We start from the raw sequence: 22783 nt of genomic DNA on the forward strand, positions 1-22783 counted from the left end.
ATATGTAGAATATCATATTGATTAATAAACAAAGAGTAATGCAAACTATATATTAAATCAATGGTTTGAACTCTGGCGATTGTCCAGATTTTATGAAATTGTTAGTGGCACATATTAGACTAGATCTTTTTTCCCAAGCTTTTTGTGAAGGTCACTAACAGACAATTTATAGACAATAGATTTTAAGTTTAAAAAAATTCGGGGCACCTGGGTGGCTCAGTCGGTTAAGCGTCCGCCTTCAGCTCAGGTCACGATCTCACGGTCCGTGAGTTCGAGCCCTGCGTCGGGCTCTGGGCTGATGGCCCAGAGCCTGGAGCCTGCTTCCGATTCTGTGTCTCCCTCTCTCTCTGCCCCTCCCCCGTTCATGCTCTGTCTCTCTCTCTGTCTCAAAAATAAATAAACGTTAAAAAAATTTTTTTAAAAATTCAACACTGATATTTTGAGATACCTCTATAAAAGAACTGAAATGGTCTGATTTTCAGTCTTCAATCAACTCCAAAAAATATATTTACATAGTTATATGTATGCCTGTATAGCCTTCAACCTCAATAAAGTTATTTTTAGGAGAATGAGATAGGAGTCATTTGATGTATGAAAAACAAATACTAGCTTCACTAAAATGAAAAGTAGTTGCTATTATGTCTTCACGTTTGCTATAACAGTTATAGATCTGCTTTTGGCAAACACTTGTTAACTACATTAAATACAAACCAAATTGTAAACCCCTAGAAGAAGAGCTTCGATACATCCACTGCTATGCACATTTCTGCTGGCTGAGACTGCAAGGTAGCACCAAATCAATTCTGGAAGAAATTGCAGTGTAAATCGAAGCAACTGCTCTTCTCCACTGCGATAGAATTCAAAGAGCTGGTGACAGACGGGTTCTAGCAACTGGAAAAAAGACCAAGTGTTAATTCAAGGGTTCCACTGCATTTGAATAGACACTGACATATGAAATATAAATGGTTTTTCCTTGTTGGTAATTACTGAAATATATAAATGTTTTCATTTTTTTGGAAGCAAAACTATTCACTGTTAAGCTATTTAGCAAACCTTTGAAAGTTTACTTCTAGTGGAAGGTCAAACAGTTCAAAATAAACATATTTGAAAGCACTTAATAAACTTTTAAATATCCTATAACTCTAAAGTAGTATTGGTATTTAAACCATATCTTTTTAACTTATTAAAATAGCTAGGCTAGGGCTCCGGGGTGGCTCAGTCGGTTGAGCGTCCGACTTTGACTCAGGTCATGATCTCACAGTTCGTGGGTTCGAGCCCCGCATCAGGCTCTGTGCTGACCGCTTGCTCAGAGCCTGGAGCTGCTTCAGATTCTGTGTCTCCCTCTCTCTCTCTTTGCCCCTCCCCTGCTCACGCTCTGTCTCACTCTGTTTCTCAAAAATAAATAAATGTAAAAAAAAAATTTTTTTTTTAAATAGCTAGGCTATAAGAAGTTTCTTCCTTAATATCCTTAATATCCTACTTTCTGATAAAACATGCCAATATATACATGATTGGCTACTGGGATGGAGAAATTGAAATGGGAATCCTAGGTAGTTATCATCACATCACTCTCCTGAGCTTATAATTAGGCAGCATACAACAGCTATGTGTGTGGAGTAGCTGAATAATTACTGCACCCCTAAATCTAGATCCCTATTGTAACCATGGTTAATTGCCCCTGGATAATCTAAACATTGCTGCCATTTTGTTTGAAACATGATTTAAAGTTATTTATAACCTATTCCTCTCCCACCACATGCCAGCATTACCCAGTCAATAGAGCTGACTGTATCTATATCATAGACATTTTTTTAATCAGAAAGTTAACATAAGTGACTCATATGTAAGTATTACCTGAAAGCATATACAATGATCACACACAAGTCATGAATATGTCACAGGATACTGATTTTTCAAAGCATCAAGCTATTATATTTTCAATGGACTATAGTTCATTCATTTTGCTAACTTAGGCAATAGATTTAAGTCAATTTACTAAACTGATTTTCTACTTCCAGTAATTATAATAAACAGAAACTAATTTACAGTAGATGTTATGATTTCAAATATGCTAAATATGTAATGTATACTGTGTATAATTAAAGTCAGTATTACTTATAATAAGGTATAGCAAAATTTATACTTTAATGAACATTAAGTCAAACTAGTCTTTCCTGCTGAAAAATTATCTAACTTCTGACAGTTAAGGAGTAATTTTTTTCACTCTCAAAATGGTTGTTAGAGGGCAACAGGTGTCCTCTGTGGTATGACAAGGGTAACAGGAAACTGGAAGGTTAGAGGCAAAGTAACCCTACTCATACATAGCTAGAGAAGTTTTCAAGGTAGAAATTTGGAATAATTGGGTTGGGGTAGCAGGCAAAAAGAAAAACTGGTAGGGAGATGTTTAGCTTTCAGGGGGGAGTTTTTAAAATTTCTTTGTGGGCCAGTGTCAATAATCTTGTATTATTGTAGAACATCTGTCATCTCTAAATACCTAGGAGTGTTTTGGTTAAATCAATTGATATAATCTAACAAGTATCTGCAAAATTATAAAATCTTATGTTAAAAATTTATTCAATAATCTGCATAAACACATAATTAAATTTTAATCAGAACACCCTCCAAAGACCTTACAACCAATTTAAAATCCAAAATTAAAAGGGCTTTTGCTTTATGAAAGCATAACCAAATGAAGACAGATTCAATGGGGTGGAGAAATTATGATACTGCAATGAGATTAAATGAAATTACGTATATCAAACCAAGAGAGCGAGAAATACCAATTATCTGTGCAATGTTTTATAACTTGCAAAGCACTTTCAAAGCACTTGAATCTATTCAATTCCCACAACATTGTAAGGTAGAATATCATTATCCATACTTTCTACATGGAAATTGAGACAAAGAGGCCATCTAATATGACCAAAATTATGCAGCTCACAAAGCTCAGAACTGCAGCCAACACTTTTTGACTCCTTTACAAACATACCTGAAAAATATCAGAAAAGAATAGAAAGATACATAATGTATGAAATATAGGTAGTATTTGGCTTATCTAACTTGAATATATTTGAGACAAGTAATGGAGCATTAGAACATGCTATGTTACTAGTGTTTGGTTCGAATTTTTGTATGTATTTTCTCATGGATATATTGTTCTTTTTGGTGGGTGGATTTTACAGTAGTACTAAGAAAGAACTGTACCTCAAGTATATTTTCAGGTGTTAAATGGGCTTTTTACGGATCTAATGAGAATCTAATCTTAACCTTGTTACCATTCTAAAATATATTCTGAATTCTAAAACAAGTTACAAATGAAATTTTTACAAAAATCTATTTTTAGATAAGAAGTCTGTATCCTAAGAGAGATTTTCTTCCTTCCTTCCTTCCTTCCTTCCTTCCTTCCTTCCTTCCTTCCTTTCTTTCTTTCTTTCTTTCTTGTAGGTTCCATACCCAGTGTGGAGCCATAACACGTGGCTTGAACTCATGACCCTGAGATCAAGACCTGAGCTGAGATCAAGAGTCATATGCTTAACTGACTGAACCACCCAGGAGTCCCTCCTAAGAGACATTTCTAATGGTAATAGAAATGTGACATAAAAATGCCTCTGGGTGGCTCAGTAGGTTAAGCATCTGACTCTTGATTTCAGCTCAGGTCATGATCTCACAGTTGGTGGGACTGAGCCCCACATTGGGTTCTGAGCTGACAGCACAGTCTGCTTGGGACTCTCTCTCTCTCTCTCTCTCTCTCCCTCTCTCCCTCTCTCTCTCTCCCCCTCTCTCTCCCTCTCTCTCTCTCTGCCTCTCCTCCGCTCATGCCTGTGCTCCCCCTCCCTCTCTCTCAAAATAAGTAAACATTTATTTTAAATACTAAAAAAAAATGCCTTTGAATGACTAAAGCAGGGATAGAAGTTAGGAAAGAGTTAAGTTTGGGTATATTTACAAGAAAATCTTGCACATTTTTTTACATTGAACTATTAATGAGGCACATAGGTAGGAAAAAATATAGAAGTTGGAAGGACACCACTATTCAGGTGCCAATAGCCACTGAACTGATCTCTCCATACTCTGGGCTCCCTATGCCTAGAACACCAGACTTTATGTGACTCAAAAAATAGCTGGCTTCATAACAGACTTGAGCTCTGTTAGCCTCTAATCATATGCCTTTTTTTTTTTTAACGTTTATTTATTTTTGAGACAGAGAGAGAGCATGAACAGGGGAGAGGCAGAGAGAGAGGGAGACACAGAATCCGAAGCAGGCTCCAGGCTCTGAGCCCTCAGCCCAGAGCCCGATGCGGGGCTCAAACTCAGGGACCGTGAGATCGTGACCTGAGTTGAAGTCGGACGCTTAACTGACTGAGCCATCCAGGCGCCCCTATGCCTTTCTTAAAGTTACAGCAATTAAAAGGATCAGTCAAGGGGCTCCTGGGTGGCTCAGTCGGTTAAGTGTCTGACTCTTGACCTCAGCTCAGGTCTTGATCTCAGTGTTGCTGAGTTCAAGCCCACTTTAAAGAAATAGATAGATTAGATACATACATACACCAGTCAAGCAAACTGCATTGTACCCATAAACTGCTTCTACAATTTGTTGAATATAACACATATTCCTATCTCAGGGTCTTTGCATTTACTATTCCCTCTCCTGGAAAATACTTGCCCCTAGTTTTTATGTTCTCCACCTAATTCATTCAGACCTGATTCAACCAAGAGCTCCTGAGTCTCAACACATACTTTACCTACTCCACTTTATCTTCATAATTTTATCACTAATTGACACTGTATTATACATTTAGGTATTTGCATAACGTCTATCTCACCTAAAAGTTCTGATGCAGAAGGTCAAGAACTTAGTCTATTTTGGGGCACCTGGGTGGCTTAGTTGGTTAAGCATAGGACTCTTGATCTCAGCTCAGGTCATGATCTCACATTGCAGGGGAATGGACCCTGCCCTGCGTTGGACTCTGAGCTGACAATGCAAGGTCTGTTTGGGATTCTCTCTCTCCCTCTCTCTCTGCCCCTCCCCCACTTGTGCATGTGTTTTCTCTCTCTCTCTCTCTCTCTCTCTCTCTCTCTCTCTCTCTTTCTCTCAAAATAAATAAACTTAAAAAAAAAGAATTTAGTCCATTTTGTTCACTGCTACATTTCTAAGTGATTTCTGGAACATTTATGAGTTCAAAAAAATACTTAATGAATTAAACTAAATAATGAAAAAGTACTATTACTAAAATCCAAATACCAAATTTGCTAAACTTCAAATAACACCCAAACCAATGTTCCAAATTTCAAAAATGCCAAAAGACAATGAATGATATCAACATTTTGGGAATATTTCCAAATTAGGATACAAAATATTCTAAAGAGAAAAAGGAGGGTTATGATGTTCAAATAGATTACACTGTTATATTTTAGAAGCCCTTCTAAATATATTTTTTTAAGATTGAGTTGGGTTTTAAGAATACAGAATACACACTATCTTCACCACATAAATCTGGCTAAAAACATAAAACAAACTTAAATGCAAAATCTCCTAAATTAGTGATTCTAAAAGCATGGCCCATGGACTGAAGACCAGCCACAAATGTTATCAGTAATTGAGAGGAAACAATGTAAATACAGAAATTGAGAGGAAACATTAAGAGACTTTTATAGCAACTTGATATTGTTTCACCATCCAAGTTGGTGATCAGCAAACTTACTTAACAGGATATAGTATAGATCAGTTAGGGGTTATCAAATTTATGTGGTACCTCACATATGATGTGAGTTTCATGTTAATCATGTGCACTAGGTACACTTATTAGTCTGCAACAGACTGAAATTTTTTTTAAAAACTGGTCCTTCACCACAAATACTTTGAGAAATACTGCTCTGAACCATAAGAGTTGTATTTACTTTGAATAAAAGAAATGCTATGAACCAAACTAGTCTATCAGAAATTTACCTTACAAACTATATCCAACATAGCCTGGTTAAATCAACCTTCATCACAGGGTAATTTCAAAATATAAAGCAGTAAATTAGAAACAAGATTTCATTTATTAAAAAAATAAAGCTATACCTATACTTACTCTGTTTGGTGAAATAATTCTTACACATGGAAAACCTTAAAATAGCATCCACCAAAATACTTTGAAAACTAAAACCCTTCAAGAAAACAAGCTACCTATACATGTTATACAAATTAAAGAGCTTTGGCGAAAAGGAAAGAACAAGCAAAATGTGATTATTCTATTCAGTTTTTCCAGGTCAAGTTTGGGGTTTGTCAATTTCACCCCAGTCTTGTCTTTTGCACATAACAGTCGTGATGCACTTTATAGCATAATCAGTAGAAGCTGGGATTTCCAGACCTCCTTCCTGAAGACGTTAACTACCCAAATAACAACAGGCTCTAGTTTTGGAAGGTTAATCCAAAAGGCACATAGATCCACACAGGACTGGACTCCAGGGTATAAGTTATTTTACCATCAAGTAATAAGACTAGTGGTGTCAGAGCTGCCATGTCATCTACCAAACTTGTGTACAAAAAAAATTACATTCCTCGTATCCCTCCCCTCTATTCCACCTCTTTCCATTCTTAATAGCTTCCTCCTAGGCTATTATCCTAGTACCCTAGTCTTGCTTTCAATTTTTCCATTCTCCTATCTATCCTCCACATAGCCACCTTCCTGAAACAATAATCTGATCAAGTCATACCTTCAGTACAAAAGTCTAAATTGCTTATGATGGAGTTCAAGGCTCACCATGGTTACGACCTAAACCAATCTTTACAGCTTCAGTTCAGTACCAGTCTTATTCTCTTGTTTACTATTGCATTAGCCTATTTGCTATTTGCCATGCCTTTTATTGTCCACACTACTTCCAATCCTTTTCTATTCTATTATGAATAGTGGGATTTACAAGCACCAGAATCTGAAGTATAAATCATTTTATCACCTTCAAACTAAATTTTCTTTCTAAAAAAAGAGAAGGAAGTGGGGGCAGGGGGTGGGGGCAAGAGAAAAGAAGGAAGCACAGAGAAACATCAGCCAGACAAAACTGCTTGCCATTCCTTGAGTGTTTTGCATTTTCTCAGCCCTCCATATACTATTCCAACAGCTTAGAATGTCCTTTCACATTACATATCTGGAAAACTTATGCATGTGCATCTAAGCATTCCCTTGAAAGCATGTATTTACTTATTTTCTCTCCTTTTCCTCTTTCAAGATAAAGACCATGCGTTACTACTCTTTGATTTTCTATTGCCTAGCATTAAAGCTGGTTTATAGTGAGCATACAAATATTTGCTGAATGAACAAAGACATATAATGACGCTGACTTTCTAGGCTACCTCTAGCAAGACAGATAGATAGATAGATAGATAGATAGATAGATAGATAGAAAGAGAAGAGAAGAGGAGGAACATGTTCAGAGATGGCTTTTAGAATATAGTAATAATCTACTTCTTGGCCTAGGGGATGGTACAGTGAAGTTCATTTTATTATAGTTCTTTTTTTTTATTATTCAACCATTTTTTTGAAAATACAGTATTCTACTCTCATCCCCTCTACACCACTTCCCAAATGTAATCAGATAAACAATCCATAATATATATTAAAGTTCTTTAAACATATACTTTTTCTAATTCTTTTATATATATGTGATATTTCACAATAAAAAATTAAAAATCAATCAATTGAATACTACAAGCACAATAAACTACAAGAGTACTTACCTCACTTTGTGGCTCCTGGATAACTTTATACAGAGATGAAACTAAAGAACTCTTGTCTTTCAAATTTGTGGCATAATTTGATAAAGATGTTTCTGGTAGTGTCTAAACAAATTTAAAAAAAATTATTTTTATGAAATATCCATAATAGGCAAATCCATAAATAGAAAGTACATTACTTGTTACCAGAGGTTGGGGGGTGGGGGAGATTTGGAGTGACTGACAGGTATGGGATTTCCTTTTGCGGTGGTGGAATTAGATGCTGGTGTTAGTTGCATAACATTGTGACTATACTAAAAACCACTATATTTTCAGCCTAAAACAATGAATTTTATGTTATGTGAAATATATCTCAACAAAAAACATATTTAATTTTCTTGTCATCAACAAGGATAAAAATTAACATTAACACTTCATCTTTGATTGAACAGTTTGGGGTTAGAAATGAGAATACAAAACATATGTAAAGCTAGAGATATATTTTTTGTAGTATCATACAAATTCAAAATCTCATTAGTGGTATTGATCCTACCTCTTAATAAACATGTTGTATATGGATCTAATGTTTCAAACCTTAAAGCCAAAGATTATCTACCAAAGTAACTCCTGAGTTATATATGGTGACTGTTAACTTAGATAAGGCTGTTCAATTAACAGAGTTGGGGGCAAATTTTAGACTTCTCAGAACTGGTGAAAAAGATAGCCATACTACCAGCAAACTAATTTTCATAATGCCATTTAAAATATGGATAACTAGGGGCGCCTGGGTGGCTCAGTCAGTTAAGCGTCCGACTTCGGCTCAGGTCATGATCTCGCAGTCCGTGGATTTGAGCCCCGCGTCGGGCTATGTGCTGACAAGCTCAGGTCCCGGAGCCTGCTTGGGATTCTGTGTCTCCCTCTCTCTCTGCCCCTCCCCTGCTCACACTCTGTCTCTCTGTCTCAAAAATAAATAAAAACATTAAAAAAAATAAATAAAAATAAAATAAAATATGGACAACTAATTACAGCTTGCCAGTACCACCCATTCAGAAAAGACACCATGACCAGAGAGGAATGGGAAGAGATCAAACTCCAGTATCAGACGGTTTGGGGTAAAAGTACTAGGGAAATCTGAAAAAAACAAAACAAAACAAAAAACACTTCATTATAACAAATGACAAAAACCTACCCTTCTAGAGTATACCTCTTCCTTAATATCTGTCTCCAAGTCATTATTTTTTCTCATGCAAATTACCTCAATTAATCAGTCAACAAATGTTAATCTTGCAGTAGATACAGTGTCTCAGGATATTGCTAATAGTCATTCCACGGTATATACTATTTCTTATTTGTCCCATCTCCTAGTATTTAATAATTTAAAAGTTATGATTAGTGCATATACATGTACATGTGCATAAACAGACACTGAAAATTAAACAGCATAAATGTTTGTACTAAGGATATATGATTCATTTTTACTTTACCATGAGTTCCTTAAGGGCAAAAACTATCTTATTATCTCTCCATCCACAGCACTCAGCACAAGGCCTCATACTCAAACCTCCGCTGAAGGGATTTAGTATAGATGAACAAAATGAGAATAAACACTGCCACTATTTACACTTCAGTAGATTCTTTAAAAATAGGTCACATTACATCTGAAGATATATAAATGAATAGATTCTTTTTTTAATTCAATAAGATAGTTTTGTTTACCAGAACAGTAAGTAAATATGAACTGTCTGGAAACCTTCCACCATTCTCCAGAGTAAAAAAAGAAAGTTTCACTGCAATTGCTTACATAAAGAGGAGATTAGGGCATTCTTCAATATTTCAAAAGCAAGTAACAAAAGATCTCCAGGCAACATTCCATTTCCGTTATTTGATCAAGAGTAACCTTACACTAGGGGAATTTATATAAAAGGGAGTAACGGTCAAATAAACAACAGATTTCTTTTTTTTTTTAAGTTTTTTTAATATGTTTATTCATTTTTGAGAGAGACAGAGTGTGAGCGGGGGAGGGCAGAGAAAGAGGGAGACACAGAATCCAAAGTAGGCTCCAGGCTCTGAACTGTCAGCGCAGAGCCAAGTGTGGGGCTGAACCCATTAACCATGAGATCCTGACCTGAGCAGAAGTCAGATGCTTAAACGAATGAGCCACCCAGGCATCCCTATAAATAACAGATTTCTAACCCCCTGAATGGAAATGAACCTGAACTATATATATAAAATACACTATTATATAGACATGTATGTCTAACTATAAAGTCTAAAATGGAGTGAATTGAAATATAAATTTTAAAAATGATTAGTAAATAGAAAGATTATTATAATGTTACATATACTATTTAGGCTAAAACTGGAACATTCATTAAAAATGTTCATTATAATTTTCAATTTATGTACCAATTAACCTTCATGAAATAAAACATTGTCTGTGAAACAGCCAAAGACAAAAGGATAGCTCTTCTCTGAAGAGACAAACTCCAGAAAATATCCTGGACCCAGGACACTGTGCTGCTAAATGAGAGGAAGTGTCTTCTAAAACTTAGTGCACAAGTCTGTCGTTATTTCATTTTGTGAATGTGGGAAAAGCTACTTTTGTCTATAGAAGGGGAGAAAATATAATTTCTGTGTTTATAAACAGTGTTTTGAAAAACTTAAGATCTAACCATGCCTAGTGGACTTAAGTACTACTATAGCAAACCTTTGAATTTTCTTGCACTGTACTAGTTCAAAGGTACCGGCCTTCTTAAATACCAGCTAAGTTTTCTCACTTTTCAGAAGGCAGAATTTTTGTCAGAAGACAAAAAAAAAAAAAAAAAAAAAAAAAAAGTAATGGGAAATTAGTCTTGGCAAAAGTTGAAGAAGACAGATGCTTCATACTAAAGTATCATTTGGCAGATGGCTTTTTAAAAACGTAAGGAGGTGATATGGGTTGGGTAGAAGAGAATTAATGAAGATAGACAGATGGATGGAGAGCCAATAAATAAAACAACTCTGTTCAACAACAGTACACATAAGACTAGATTTTGAGATTCAGTGACTACCAGAAAATTGAAAAATTAGCAATCTAGAATTCTGCTAGATAAATCTACACATAGCATTAAGGAAAACACAATACATTCTGAAAGTTAATACTTTACAAATCAATCTTTGAAAAGATAAAAACTGAATGATTCAGAAAATATTAAAATAATGAAGTCTCAAATCGAATCACTTTGTTGGTATATAAAGAGAATACTAATGAGGGCCTATAGCTAGAGTATATACTGAAAAGTTTTTCCAAAGGCAAAAAAAAATTTTTTTTTCACACAACAAATTGTGTTGTCTTTGTGCATTTGAGAGCATAGTGAATGAAGTTAGGTTGGGAGTTCAAACTGTGACCATGGAACAATGTAAAACTAAAATCATCTTCACAGACCACCCACTCACTTTTTCTGATGAGGATATTGAAACCCAAAAAAGTTATGTGATTTTTCCAACATCATAAAACCACACAGCAGAATAATTATGATTAGATCAAACGGTTTCTGACTTCTCAGCCCAATGCGCTTTGTACTACTTTATCAGTCTGATGATCTTAGCTTTAATAGTACCATGGTTATTAAATTCAACAACCAAGCAAAGGCTTTCTCCTCCAACCCCTTCTCTCCCTCAATACCCCCCTCCTTTTCCCTCTCATTCTCTCCCTCTCTCTTTGCCTCTCCCTCTCCCTCTCCCTCTCCCTCTCCCTCTCCCTCTCCCTCTCTCTCTCTCTCTATATATATATGTGCACATCCAAACTTCCTTTCTTATTTTAACCAAAATATGTAATTAACATTACAAATCATTTCAAAAGACAAAATACTTTTAAGAGATACGTTCTCAAGTACTTTTCTACCTTTTATTACCTTTAATATGCTGCTGATTTTGCCTGATAACCTTAATCTCTTCATTAAACATAAACAGAGCTGAATTCAACATACATGAACACAATTCAGAATAACATTCAAAATAATTTTCAGGAATGCTTACCAAATTAACCAAGAAACAGAAAATGTCTTCTTAACTAGCTATAATACAGACTTGACAATAATTTAAAACATTTACTGAGTTAAATTGACTGGAAATTGGGTAAATTTAATCTTGGGGGTTAGAAGAAAATTAAATTAAATTACTTTTTAATTCATAGGGCCCAGGATTTTACTCCCATCCTCCCAATGGAAAAGTTTCTTTATCCTTGAATTAAACTTATAAAAATTTTGATAAAATAGCACTACTCACTAATATACTATATAGATAAAATATTATTTAGATAATACTTTATTCACATCCTACTTTCTTTTAGTGGAAAATGGTACTTAGAAAATAAGATCTGGGTACATAGTATACTCATTACTACTGGGGTGTAACTGTCATTGTTTTTCAGCCCTCCCAGTGAACAAACCTGGGAAATATATGTATGCATTTACATACGGATATACATGTATAATGATATCACATACATATTTAGATCCATGAGTCATACTGATTCTTACAATTCCAATCTAACACCTTAAGGTTCTTTCTTGCCATTCCCCATTCCATGTTTCTAATTCCTTTCTCAGACACTGAGAAACCTAACTCCCATTATCCTCCATATATTTATTTATTTACTCAGAGTAACCAACCTACCAATGTAACCCCTCTGGTTGAGTCTTCTACATGTCACCTCTGCAACCCTCCACCCTAGCTACCCACTTCTTCAAGCACTAGGGCATAGTGTTGCCCATACTGCTGCACTGCCCCTTTACCTTACTCTTCACTGCTACACTCACTAGGGTGCTATGTATCCAAGCCAGGAGGGGAAGGGAATAAAAAAACAGGCAGGAAGGTAAGGAATCAGTCATGATTTTCAATTACTTGCCTTAACAGTTGACCCCTCCCCTATACCATCCTTTAACAGGCCCTCTTTCCACAACTTCCATATTAAAAAATGGTTAACTGGCTATATCTGCTTTTGCAAATTTGACTTCATTATCAAACATAAGAATCCTTAATAGTATTCAACTTTTAAATTTGACAATTTCCATCAACTGTCAAAAAAAAAATCATGGTATAATGAACCAAATTAAATACTCCCAAAGCAAAAAAAGCTTAAAACCTTGAATACTTACTCACAAAAACAACATATGCAGGGAAAAAAAGCACATACAAAATGTAATCAAATTATTAAAATATGTAGAAAGCACTATATACAGTGCACTTTTATAAGATTCTACCTCACGTTATGATGATTTAGGGGATCTGTAGAAGGATACTCAACTCATGACTATAATAAATTACAAAGTAAAAATCTGCCCAGACATTTGTCAGGATGAGATAATAATGACTGATAAGACCAGCTGCAAAATTAACAGGAAACACCACTTCTCTCAAGAACACACTGCAGCTAAAGTGTCATAACAACCTCCCTTTTTTGAGTGACTAGCTATATCCTTATTCACTGAGAAGCCTTGTTATCTAAAATCATAGATATCAAAAACTTTGCTGTTTATTTTTTTTTTAAGTTGGCATATCCATAGTCATTGGTCAGATAGACTGTTGACTTACTTCTGTGATCACATCTTTCTTAAATTTTTTTTTTCCAACGTTTTTTATTTATTTTTGGGACAGAGAGAGACAGAGCATGAACAGGGGAGGGGCAGAGAGAGAGGGAGACACAGAATCGGAAACAGGCTCCAGGCTCCGGGCCATCAGCCCAGAGCCCGATGCGGGACTCGAACTCACGGACCGCGAGATCGTGACCTGGCTGAAGTCGGACGCTTAACCGACTGCGCCACCCAGGCGCCCCAAAAACTTTGCTGTTTAAACATATATCAGTAAGAATGAAACATCCACTCTTTCCTGAAGGATCTAAGTCACCTTGAAACAGAGAAGCAGGCTTGATTTCTAGTCAAGGTGCAGAGCTTCATATAAGGGGTTTCTGAAACAACATTCCACATGGATGTTAACTGTGTAGTTTCCAAGACAACATGATCCTGGGTCCACTCTGAAGTCCATACCAGATTTTAACTCCATTACACACAGCTCTGCTTTGTGTTAAGCCCATCAAAATACTACTCCATTTATATTTCATCTAGGGGCCCCTGGGTGGCTCAGTCAGTTAAGTGTCCGACTTCAGCTCAGGTCACGATCTCATGGTTTGTGAGTTCAAGCCGCGTGTCAGACTCCGTGCTGACAGCTAAGAGCCTGGAGCCTGCTTCAGATTCTGTGTCTCCCCTCTCTCTGCTCCTCCCCTGTTCCTGCTCTCTCCCTCTCTCTGTCTCTCTCAAAAATAAATAAACATTAAAAAAAAATTTTTTTTTTAATTTTTCATCTGAATTTCACCCTTCCTCCAAATACTATAATAATTTTGTCTTTTCCTCTATTTGGTAAGTTGGCCATATAGTGCCTGTTGCAGTCTCTTTCACTGAAACAAGCCAATTAAGTCTGACTTTGTCAGACAATACATCTGTCCCAGAAAGTGGTGGGCTCATTAGGCTAGACAAAAAATTGATAGTTGCACTAAAAACTCTTCATTCCTCTGGTTCATGATCATGAAGTTCACGTAATTATGTGTAACAAGACCCAGAGGACAAGGAGAAGGTAATTAACTGGTTAAAGAACACAATTTTAGCAATTATAGAGAAAACTTCATAAGACAAGAAAACAAAAGTTAACCAGCTAGAGAGGAATCCATTGTTAGAAAGGTGGGCAAATATCTTTCCATCTTCTCCTCATTGTTGATCATGCCCACTCCCTTTGCCCTCTAAACTGGGAGAAACATTTAAACATTGAATTTTTGATGGTGGTTAGAAAGGGTAACATTAATAATCAGAAACTTTAACCATTCTTTGTGGTGTTGCTGTGAAAAGGAGAAAACAAAATCTTTTAACCACTTGGGAGAAAAAAAGGAATTGATTTCCTAGAAAAAACTACTATGTATAAATAATTCCCTATTAAGATTTGTTGGAACATATTTCTGCTTCCATAGATATTTAGCCTTTCAGTCATTAAAAAGAATAAAAATTACAAAAAGTAAAATAAAATGTTTTTTTAAAAAGCCACTGTGATTTAAACCCCAGACAAAACTTCTTTGGAGTATAATTATTATATTGAGACAGTAAATATTACCTTAAACTCTGACAACCATTCCTCCACAACCCCTTTCTCTGAAGTGAACATCTTTCCACATCTGTTCTAGACCTCCAACCTGGAAGTTAACATAGAAAATGTTAAAATTTGTAATATATTTTATTTTTAGATTACTATGAATAGAACTAATCCTATAAAATTGTGTTACTTCTTTGTGAAATTAAGGCAGATTCAAACATAAATTAGTAGGCTCACTTCAAAACAATGTGCACAAACAAGTATTCAAATGCAAGAATTATAACAAAAGTATAAATATCACAACATAATTAAATTGGCTCTGCAATGTTCATTCAGCCTTTAGGAATGCCAGCTGCAAAACATACTGAATACTTTCCCCCAGTTTCAATGAAATAATTCCAAAATATCATGCATCTTAAGAAAATTTCAGAAAATAATTTAAAACTGCAAAAATATAAAAAGACATGCTACAAAACTGACTTTGTACAAAGCAGTTTAGTAATTTAATTTGCTTATACTTTGATTCTTTACGATCTATTTAGGCAAGCCAATTGGCTCCCTGAAAGCTTAATACTCATAAAACAAGAGTAAAAGTGATAATATTCAAGATAATGATCACATTCAACAATAGTTATTCAGATTGGGATTTAGTTAAGTAAAAATAAGGGGAAAAAAGAAGCTAAAGAACATGCAAAACAAATTTAGCTCAAGCAAAATTGCTGTGAAAATACAATGTTGTTTTCTTCACCCATCTATATGAACGTAGACCTAGAAACTGTTTCTTGAAGAAAATCTTAGCTCTATCTGAATTTCCTAAACCCCTAATTCAGGCACAAATCCTGCATGAGACTTAATTTTTATCAGCATAATCATGTAGTAGAAATAGAGGTATAATTGCCCGAAACTTAATCTTGATTCTATTACTTATTTGTAGTAGAACCTTAGGCAAGTTATTTACCTTAATTTTTTCATCTGTGAAATACAGATAACCATAGCACCTACGGTCAAGGGTTATGATTAAATGAAAAATGCAAATAAAAGCACTTATTACAGTACCTGGCAATAAAGCTTTAAATACTACGCAAAATTTGTACCATATTACTGATTTTATAGAACTGTCCATTCAGATAAATTGGGCTTTGGAATTGTGTCCCAAATGTTACCCAAAACACTGCTATCTCACATGTTATCACCTTTAAAATCCAAAAAAGGAGAAAATTCACATCTTCAGTTTTTACGACTAGGAAAAACTCTCCTTTAGGGTAACTGGTTTGCTTCTACATATGGATACTGTGAATCTCATAATTGATTCTCTTTGCTTTGACTCTAATAAAATGGGAGTTACAGTTTCTGCCCTAACTCTGTATACAAAAAAGCAGGCCTGAATTAATCTTATCTGTCGTTTTACATTATACTCTTATCCTTATTTTATTTCTGCATTTTTATTTTTATCTTGTTACATTATACTTATTTGTGAAGCAAAATGAAGGAAAGTAAATTTAAATACACATGTTTTCTTTTGTATTGATTCATTGTTTACTTAGTAAATTAAGATAGAAAATTATCACAAATAAAACGATGTTACATCAAATTACAGAGAATTGGGGAGGTGAAATTTTTACAAAAATTCAAAACAACTCCCTAGTTAAAATTAATTTTTAAAAGGTTGAAAGGAATCAAGAGGGATTTGACTATCAAGAATACTCAAGCAATCTTGAAGAACAACAGAGCTACAGGACTTGAACTTCTAAACATCAAGGTTTACTAGAAAATTTAACAAACATTATAGTAGTTAAGCCAGTGTGTATTATCAAAAGGGCCAAAAAGAATCAATGGAATGAAACAGGGTGGCCAGGAAAAAAATATATATATATTAAATAATATAATATATATAATATTATATAATTATATAATTATATAATTATATATATGTTATATTATATAATTATAATATTTTTCTGGCCACCCTGTTTCATTCCATATATATATATATATATATATATATATATATATACACACACATACATATGGAGAACCATGACCTAGTAGTTCATACCACATGCAAAAATCAGTTCCAGTTGGATCTTAGATTTAAGTGAAAAAGGTAAAACAAAAAGCATTTGGAGAAAAACATAAGAGAATACATTCATAACCTTAGAGTAGGCAAAGGTTTCTTAAACAAGAAGCACAAAAGCACTGTTCATAAAGCAATTAAAAAAATAAATTGGACTTCATTAAATTAAGAACTTCTGTTTGTCAACAAATGAATGAATAAAGAAAATGCAGTGCACAATGAAATACTATTCAGCCTTAAAAAGGCAATCCTGCCATTTGTGACAAAATGGGTGAACCTGGAGGACATTATGCTAGGTGAAATAAATCAGGCACAGAAAGATAAATACTCCAATATTTCACTTATATGTAAAGGCTTAAAAAGTCAAACTCATAGTTAACAGAGAGTAAAATGATGGTATCCAGGGGCTACGGAGGTGGGGGCAGTGGGGAGATGTTGGTCAAAAGATGTACATTTTCAGTCACAAGATAAGTCCTGGGGATCTAATGTACATACAGCATGGTAACTACAGTTGAAAATGTATATTTGAAATTTGCTGAGAGAGTAGCTCTTAAGTGCTCTCACCACACACACACACAAAGATAACTAAGTGAGGTAATGGATATATTAATTAGCTTGATTGTGGCATATCAAAATATTGATACCTTAAATACATACACCTTTTACTTGTCAATCACACTTCAATAAAGCTGGTGGGGTTTGGGGATGGGGGAAAGGGAAGAACTTCTGTTCATCAAGTTACCACTAAGAGAATGAAAAGACAAAGCCAAAGGGTGGGAGATGATATTTGCATTTCATATATCTAACAGAAGTCTCATATACAGAACTCAAACTAGTAAGAAAAAGGCAGATAATCCAATAGGAAAAACAAGCATAACAGTTACCCAAATGAAAAACCTAACATATGAAAGGTGTTACACACACACACACACACACACACACACACACACACACGCACACACACTTGCAAGTGTGGCTAGAATGAAAAACAAAAATCCCAAGTGTTGAAAAAAGATATGGAGCAAACAGAATATTCATAAGAGCTGGTATGGATATAAATTGGTACAATATCTTGGAAAACTTTGACAATATCTTCTGAACTTGAACACATGCATCTTCCACAGACCAACAATTCCACTCATAAAAATATACCCTAGAGAAATGTGGATATACGTTTTCTGAAAGATGTGCTTAGTTAGGAATTCTCAGAGCAGCAGTTTTTGTAAACAGTTAAAAACTAGAAACAAACCAAATGTTCATCAAGAGTAGAATGGATAAATATACCACATGGAGTTCTATACAACAATGACAATAAGAAAACTATAATTATATCAGTGTCACAATGTTGGGGAAAAGAAGGCAGACGAAAGAGTACATGCTCTGTAACTACATTTGCATACACTTCAAAAACAGGCAAAACTAATTGATTGTGTTAAAAGTTAGTATAATGCACTCTGGAAAACAGTATGGAGGTTCCTCAAAAAACTAAAAATAGAACTACCCTATGATTCAGCAATTGCACTACTAGGTATTTATCCAAGGGATACAGGTATGCTGTTTCAAAGGGGCACATGCACTCCAATGTTTATAGCAGCACTATCAACAATAGCGAAAGTATGGAAAGAGCCCAATGTCCATCGATGGATGAATGGATAAAAAAGGTGTGGTATATATATACAATGGAGTATTACTCGGCAATCAAAAAGAATGAAATCTTGCCATTTGCAACTACGTGGATGGAACTACAGGGTATTATGCTAAGCAAAATTAGTCAGAGAAAGACAAAAATCATGTGACTTCACTCATATGAGGACTTTAAGACACAGAACAGATGAACCCAAGGGAAGGGAAACAAAAATAATATAAAAACAGGGAGGGGGACAAAACATAAGAGACTCTTACATATGGAGAACAAACAGAGGATTGCTGGAGGGGTTGTGGGAGGGGGGATGGGCTAAATGGGTAAGGGGCATTAAGGAATCTACCCCCGAAATCATTGTTGCACTATATGCTAACTAACTTGTATGTAAATTAAAAAAAAAAAAAAGTTAGGATAATGGTTCCCCTGAGGGAGTTATTTCTTGGGTTCTAGTAATATTCTGCTTCTTGATGTAGGGGCCAGTTACTAAATTTTCATTTAGTGAAAATTCACCAAGCTTAACACTGATTTGCACATTTTTCTGTGTGTATATTATACAATAGTAACACCAAATAGCCAGACCTCTTATCTTCCACTTGACAAGAGATCAAATGGGAGACCTCAACTGCATACCTGAGTTCATCTGTATCCTCACGTGTTTCACAGGCATGCAAGCTCAAGTAAAACTTGAGCCTTCTTCTGTAGAACTCAAAAGAGAGGTCTCAAAATACCTCCTTATCCTTGAAACTTTCACAGCCTCACCACCACTATCTGCCTCTGGTCTACCAAAACCAAAGTCATTATTCCCTTCATCCCTGATTCCTGTTTAAATTGGGAACCACAAGAAGCTACCACCCCCAGGTTACACTCTGCCTTCACACACTAAGGTTTATAACTCTTGTACACTCTGTTTTACCGCCATCTCCCATCCCATCTTAATTCTGGAAGGAGGTTCTTTCACTGTGCCTTCTGAAATTAACAATCTGTTAGCAGCCAAATCCTCTACATCTTCAACAATTCTCTGTACGTCTCTTTCTTCTTATTCTAACACGAACCCTGGTTCTTCTCTAAAGACACTGCTTTCCCTATGATCTTCTCAGAGTGGCTGCTTTTCCTCATGTAGCCCTGGAAGAAACCACTGGGCCTAGAGGTAAAATAAGTGTCCTTCTTCCTCCTTATTATCATTCCAGATCATTCTCCCTCTCTCTTTTTAAAATATCCACCCAACATTACCCTGAAACTCCTGTAGCTGCCATCTATCAATCAAACCCACCACTATCCCTCCCCTTCACTTGTAAATGACCTTAGCTCTGACTCACTGTCCCTCTTTCAAACTACTCAGACTTAAATTCTTGGTGATTATTTTCTCACACCCTGAACTCTTAATCCTTAAAAATCTCCAACAACACTGTCTTCTTCCCTGCCTCAGCTACTCAATCCTATGATCATAACCTAGATGAGCTATTCTCAAACATTTGGTCAGAGCCATTTTACACTTCAAAATATTGGGCCAACCTAAAGGAATATCCAATGGCCAAAGCTAGAACAATTTCAGCAATGAAACAAATAACTTAGTACTGAATTATTACCCAAAGTATAAAATAAGCATACATGAATCCATATGGAAAGACAAGACATACATACATAAATACATAAAATTTAGAGAGCAAGAGACAAGGCTTCCTTTCATAAGAATTCCAAATGATATATCCAGGAGGAGTTTACTCCCTGCCTCCCTATTGAGAATGTGTTGTATATAGTGATTTGTTTCCAAAGAATAGGATATAGAAAGGGGAAAATAGTAACTTTATAAGAGAAATCTGTCAAACACTGACTTGATCAAGATTAACCTCAACCATGATGTCATGTGAATATCACGCACCCCTGATATGATATGATGAGAAGGGCACTTAACCACTGTGGTATTCATAAACCCATAAACCCAATATAATAATGAGAAAAACATTAGAGAAAACTCAATTTAAGGGATGTTCTACAAAATTTCCAATCTGTACTCCTCAAAGGTAACAAGGTCATAAAAAAACAAAAAAGACCAGGAAACTCTTAGAGACCAGAGAGACTAAGGTGACATGACAACTAAATACAATATGGTATCCTGGAACAGATCCTAGAACAGAAAAAGGACAATGATGAAAAAACTGATGAGATCCCAATAAAGTCTGGAATTTAGTTAATAGAAATGTAATAGTAATGACAAATGTACAATCCTAAAATGACATTAAGAGAAACTGAATAAAAATAGAACTACCCTATGACCCAGCAATTGCACTACTAGGCATTTATCCACATGATACAGGTGTGCTGTTTCGAAGGGACACATGCACCCCCATGTTTATAGCAGCACTATCAACAATACCCAAAGTATGGAAAGAGCCCAAAGTCCATCGATGGATGAATGGATAAAGAAGATGTGGTATATATATATACTATGGAGTATTACTCAGCAATCAAAAAGAATGAAATCTTGACATTTGCAACTACGTGGATGGAACTACAGGGTATTATGCTAAGTGAAATGACTCAGTCAGAGAAAGACAAAAATCATATGACTTCACTCATATGAGGACTGTAAGAGACAAAACAGATGAACATAAGGGAAGGGAAACAAAACTAATAAAAACAGGGAGGGGGACAAAACAGAAGAGACTCATAAATATGGAGAACAAACTGAGGGTTACTGGAGGGGTTGTGGGAGGGGGGATGGGCTAAATGGGTAAGGGGCACTAAGGAATCTACTCCTGAAATCATTGTTGCACTATATGCTAATTTTTAAAAATAAAAAATTAAATTAAAAAAAAGAGAGAAACTGAAGCTGGGTGTGTGATATTTGGGAATACTCTATACTATCTTTGTAACTTTTCTATAAATCTAAAATTGTTCATAAAATTATTTTTAAAAATTATTGAGGCTCTGAAAAAGTTGTTTATTTATGTAGGTTAATATCTATTGATATTTACTATATTTAAAAACAAAACAGAAATTTTTAAAAAACAAGAACACATAAGCATCCCATTAGTCATCACTTACCATGTAGCCTCTGGAAAGAACGACTTTTTATTTATCAATGGGAATGAAAAAGACAAATAGAAGCCCTACTATTATTATGAAAATAGTTTTAAGCTTGTAGACTACATGAAAGGGTCTTAGGGACTCCCAAGAGATCCCCAAATGATCCTTTGAGAGCTACTGCTCTAGTCCTTCTCATTACCCACTTTGATCTCTCATATCTTTTCAGCACACCCTTTTATGCACTCAAACCCCAAAACCTTTTGACCGTACCGGACATAATGTCATATCCCAATATTCTTTCTCTCCTTGCCCATTTAAATTATTAGTCAATTCTAGTCACCATTTTGAATATACTTTCTCAGCTATTTTGCCTTTTAATTGTTTATTCCTCTGGAAAAATACAGCCCTGGTAAAATCCAACTCTCTACATGGTCCATGTCAGCACCACTCAGCTGAACAAAGTGGAGAAAATGACTAAAACAACACTTAAAAGTTATGACCAAGAACCTTAAGGCTACCTGGCAATCATGCAGAGTTCCCCTATAGTCTACTCACTTTCCCACTCTCCTGCTTGTTTCATGTATTGTATCTGATACTCAAAACCCCAAAACCTTCTCCCCATTCTAACTCTTGGCTGATAATCTTAATTCCTACTTCACTGAACAATCACAAGAAAATTACCACATATTCACAAATGTCTACATACCTAAAGCATCTGTATCTATACACTCGATCTTCCCTTCTGGTAACTATAAATGAATTGTCCATGAACCTATTTGAGGCCAATCCTTTGAATAATGCACTACAATTATCCTCTCTTACCTACCTAACAAAATCACTTTAACAAGTCTCCGTCTCTTCCTAATTAAATTTGTCCCTCGCTACTAATTCATTCACCCCAAAAAGCTCTTAACCTCATTTCCTCTTTAGCTATCTTCACATTTCCTGTTCCAGTTTTACATTAAAACTTCTCAAAAGAGTTGTATGCTTGTTTCTAATTTCTATCTGCCCTAACTATTTTTTTTTTTTTTTACTTTTTAAAAATCAACTTTGAGGTACAATTTATATACAATAAAATGTACACATTTTAAATGTTCAGTTCTATATATCCAACCTTTCCAGTCAATCCTCCAACCCCCTATCTCAGGCAACTACTGATTTGATTTCTATCACTATAGATTATTTCAGTCTGCACAAGAGCTTCATATAAATGGAGTCATATATTATGTACGTGTGT

At 35.2% G+C, this 22783-nt stretch overlaps 1 protein-coding gene across 3 annotated transcripts in view; it reads right to left on the reverse strand.

Moving 5' to 3' along the window:
- FAM126A (family with sequence similarity 126 member A) overlaps window positions 1-22783 on the reverse strand; it is a 134738-nt gene that overhangs the window by 68543 nt on the left and 43412 nt on the right. For all 3 annotated transcript variants that reach the window (XR_006298527.1, XM_043589074.1, XM_043589075.1), the window contains exons 2-4: window positions 14825-14903; window positions 7712-7813; window positions 712-891 (exon numbers count right to left, since the gene is read on the reverse strand). Coding sequence is in view for 2 of the 3 variants with exons in the window: in XM_043589074.1 (XP_043445009.1) it covers window positions 712-891; window positions 7712-7813; window positions 14825-14875 (333 nt within the window). In the remaining variant the exon portion in view is untranslated. The remainder of the gene's footprint in view (window positions 1-711; window positions 892-7711; window positions 7814-14824; window positions 14904-22783) is intronic.

Source organism: Prionailurus bengalensis, chromosome A2 (genome assembly GCF_016509475.1).
Source record: "Prionailurus bengalensis isolate Pbe53 chromosome A2, Fcat_Pben_1.1_paternal_pri, whole genome shotgun sequence".
Taxonomy (NCBI): Eukaryota; Metazoa; Chordata; class Mammalia; order Carnivora; family Felidae; genus Prionailurus; species Prionailurus bengalensis.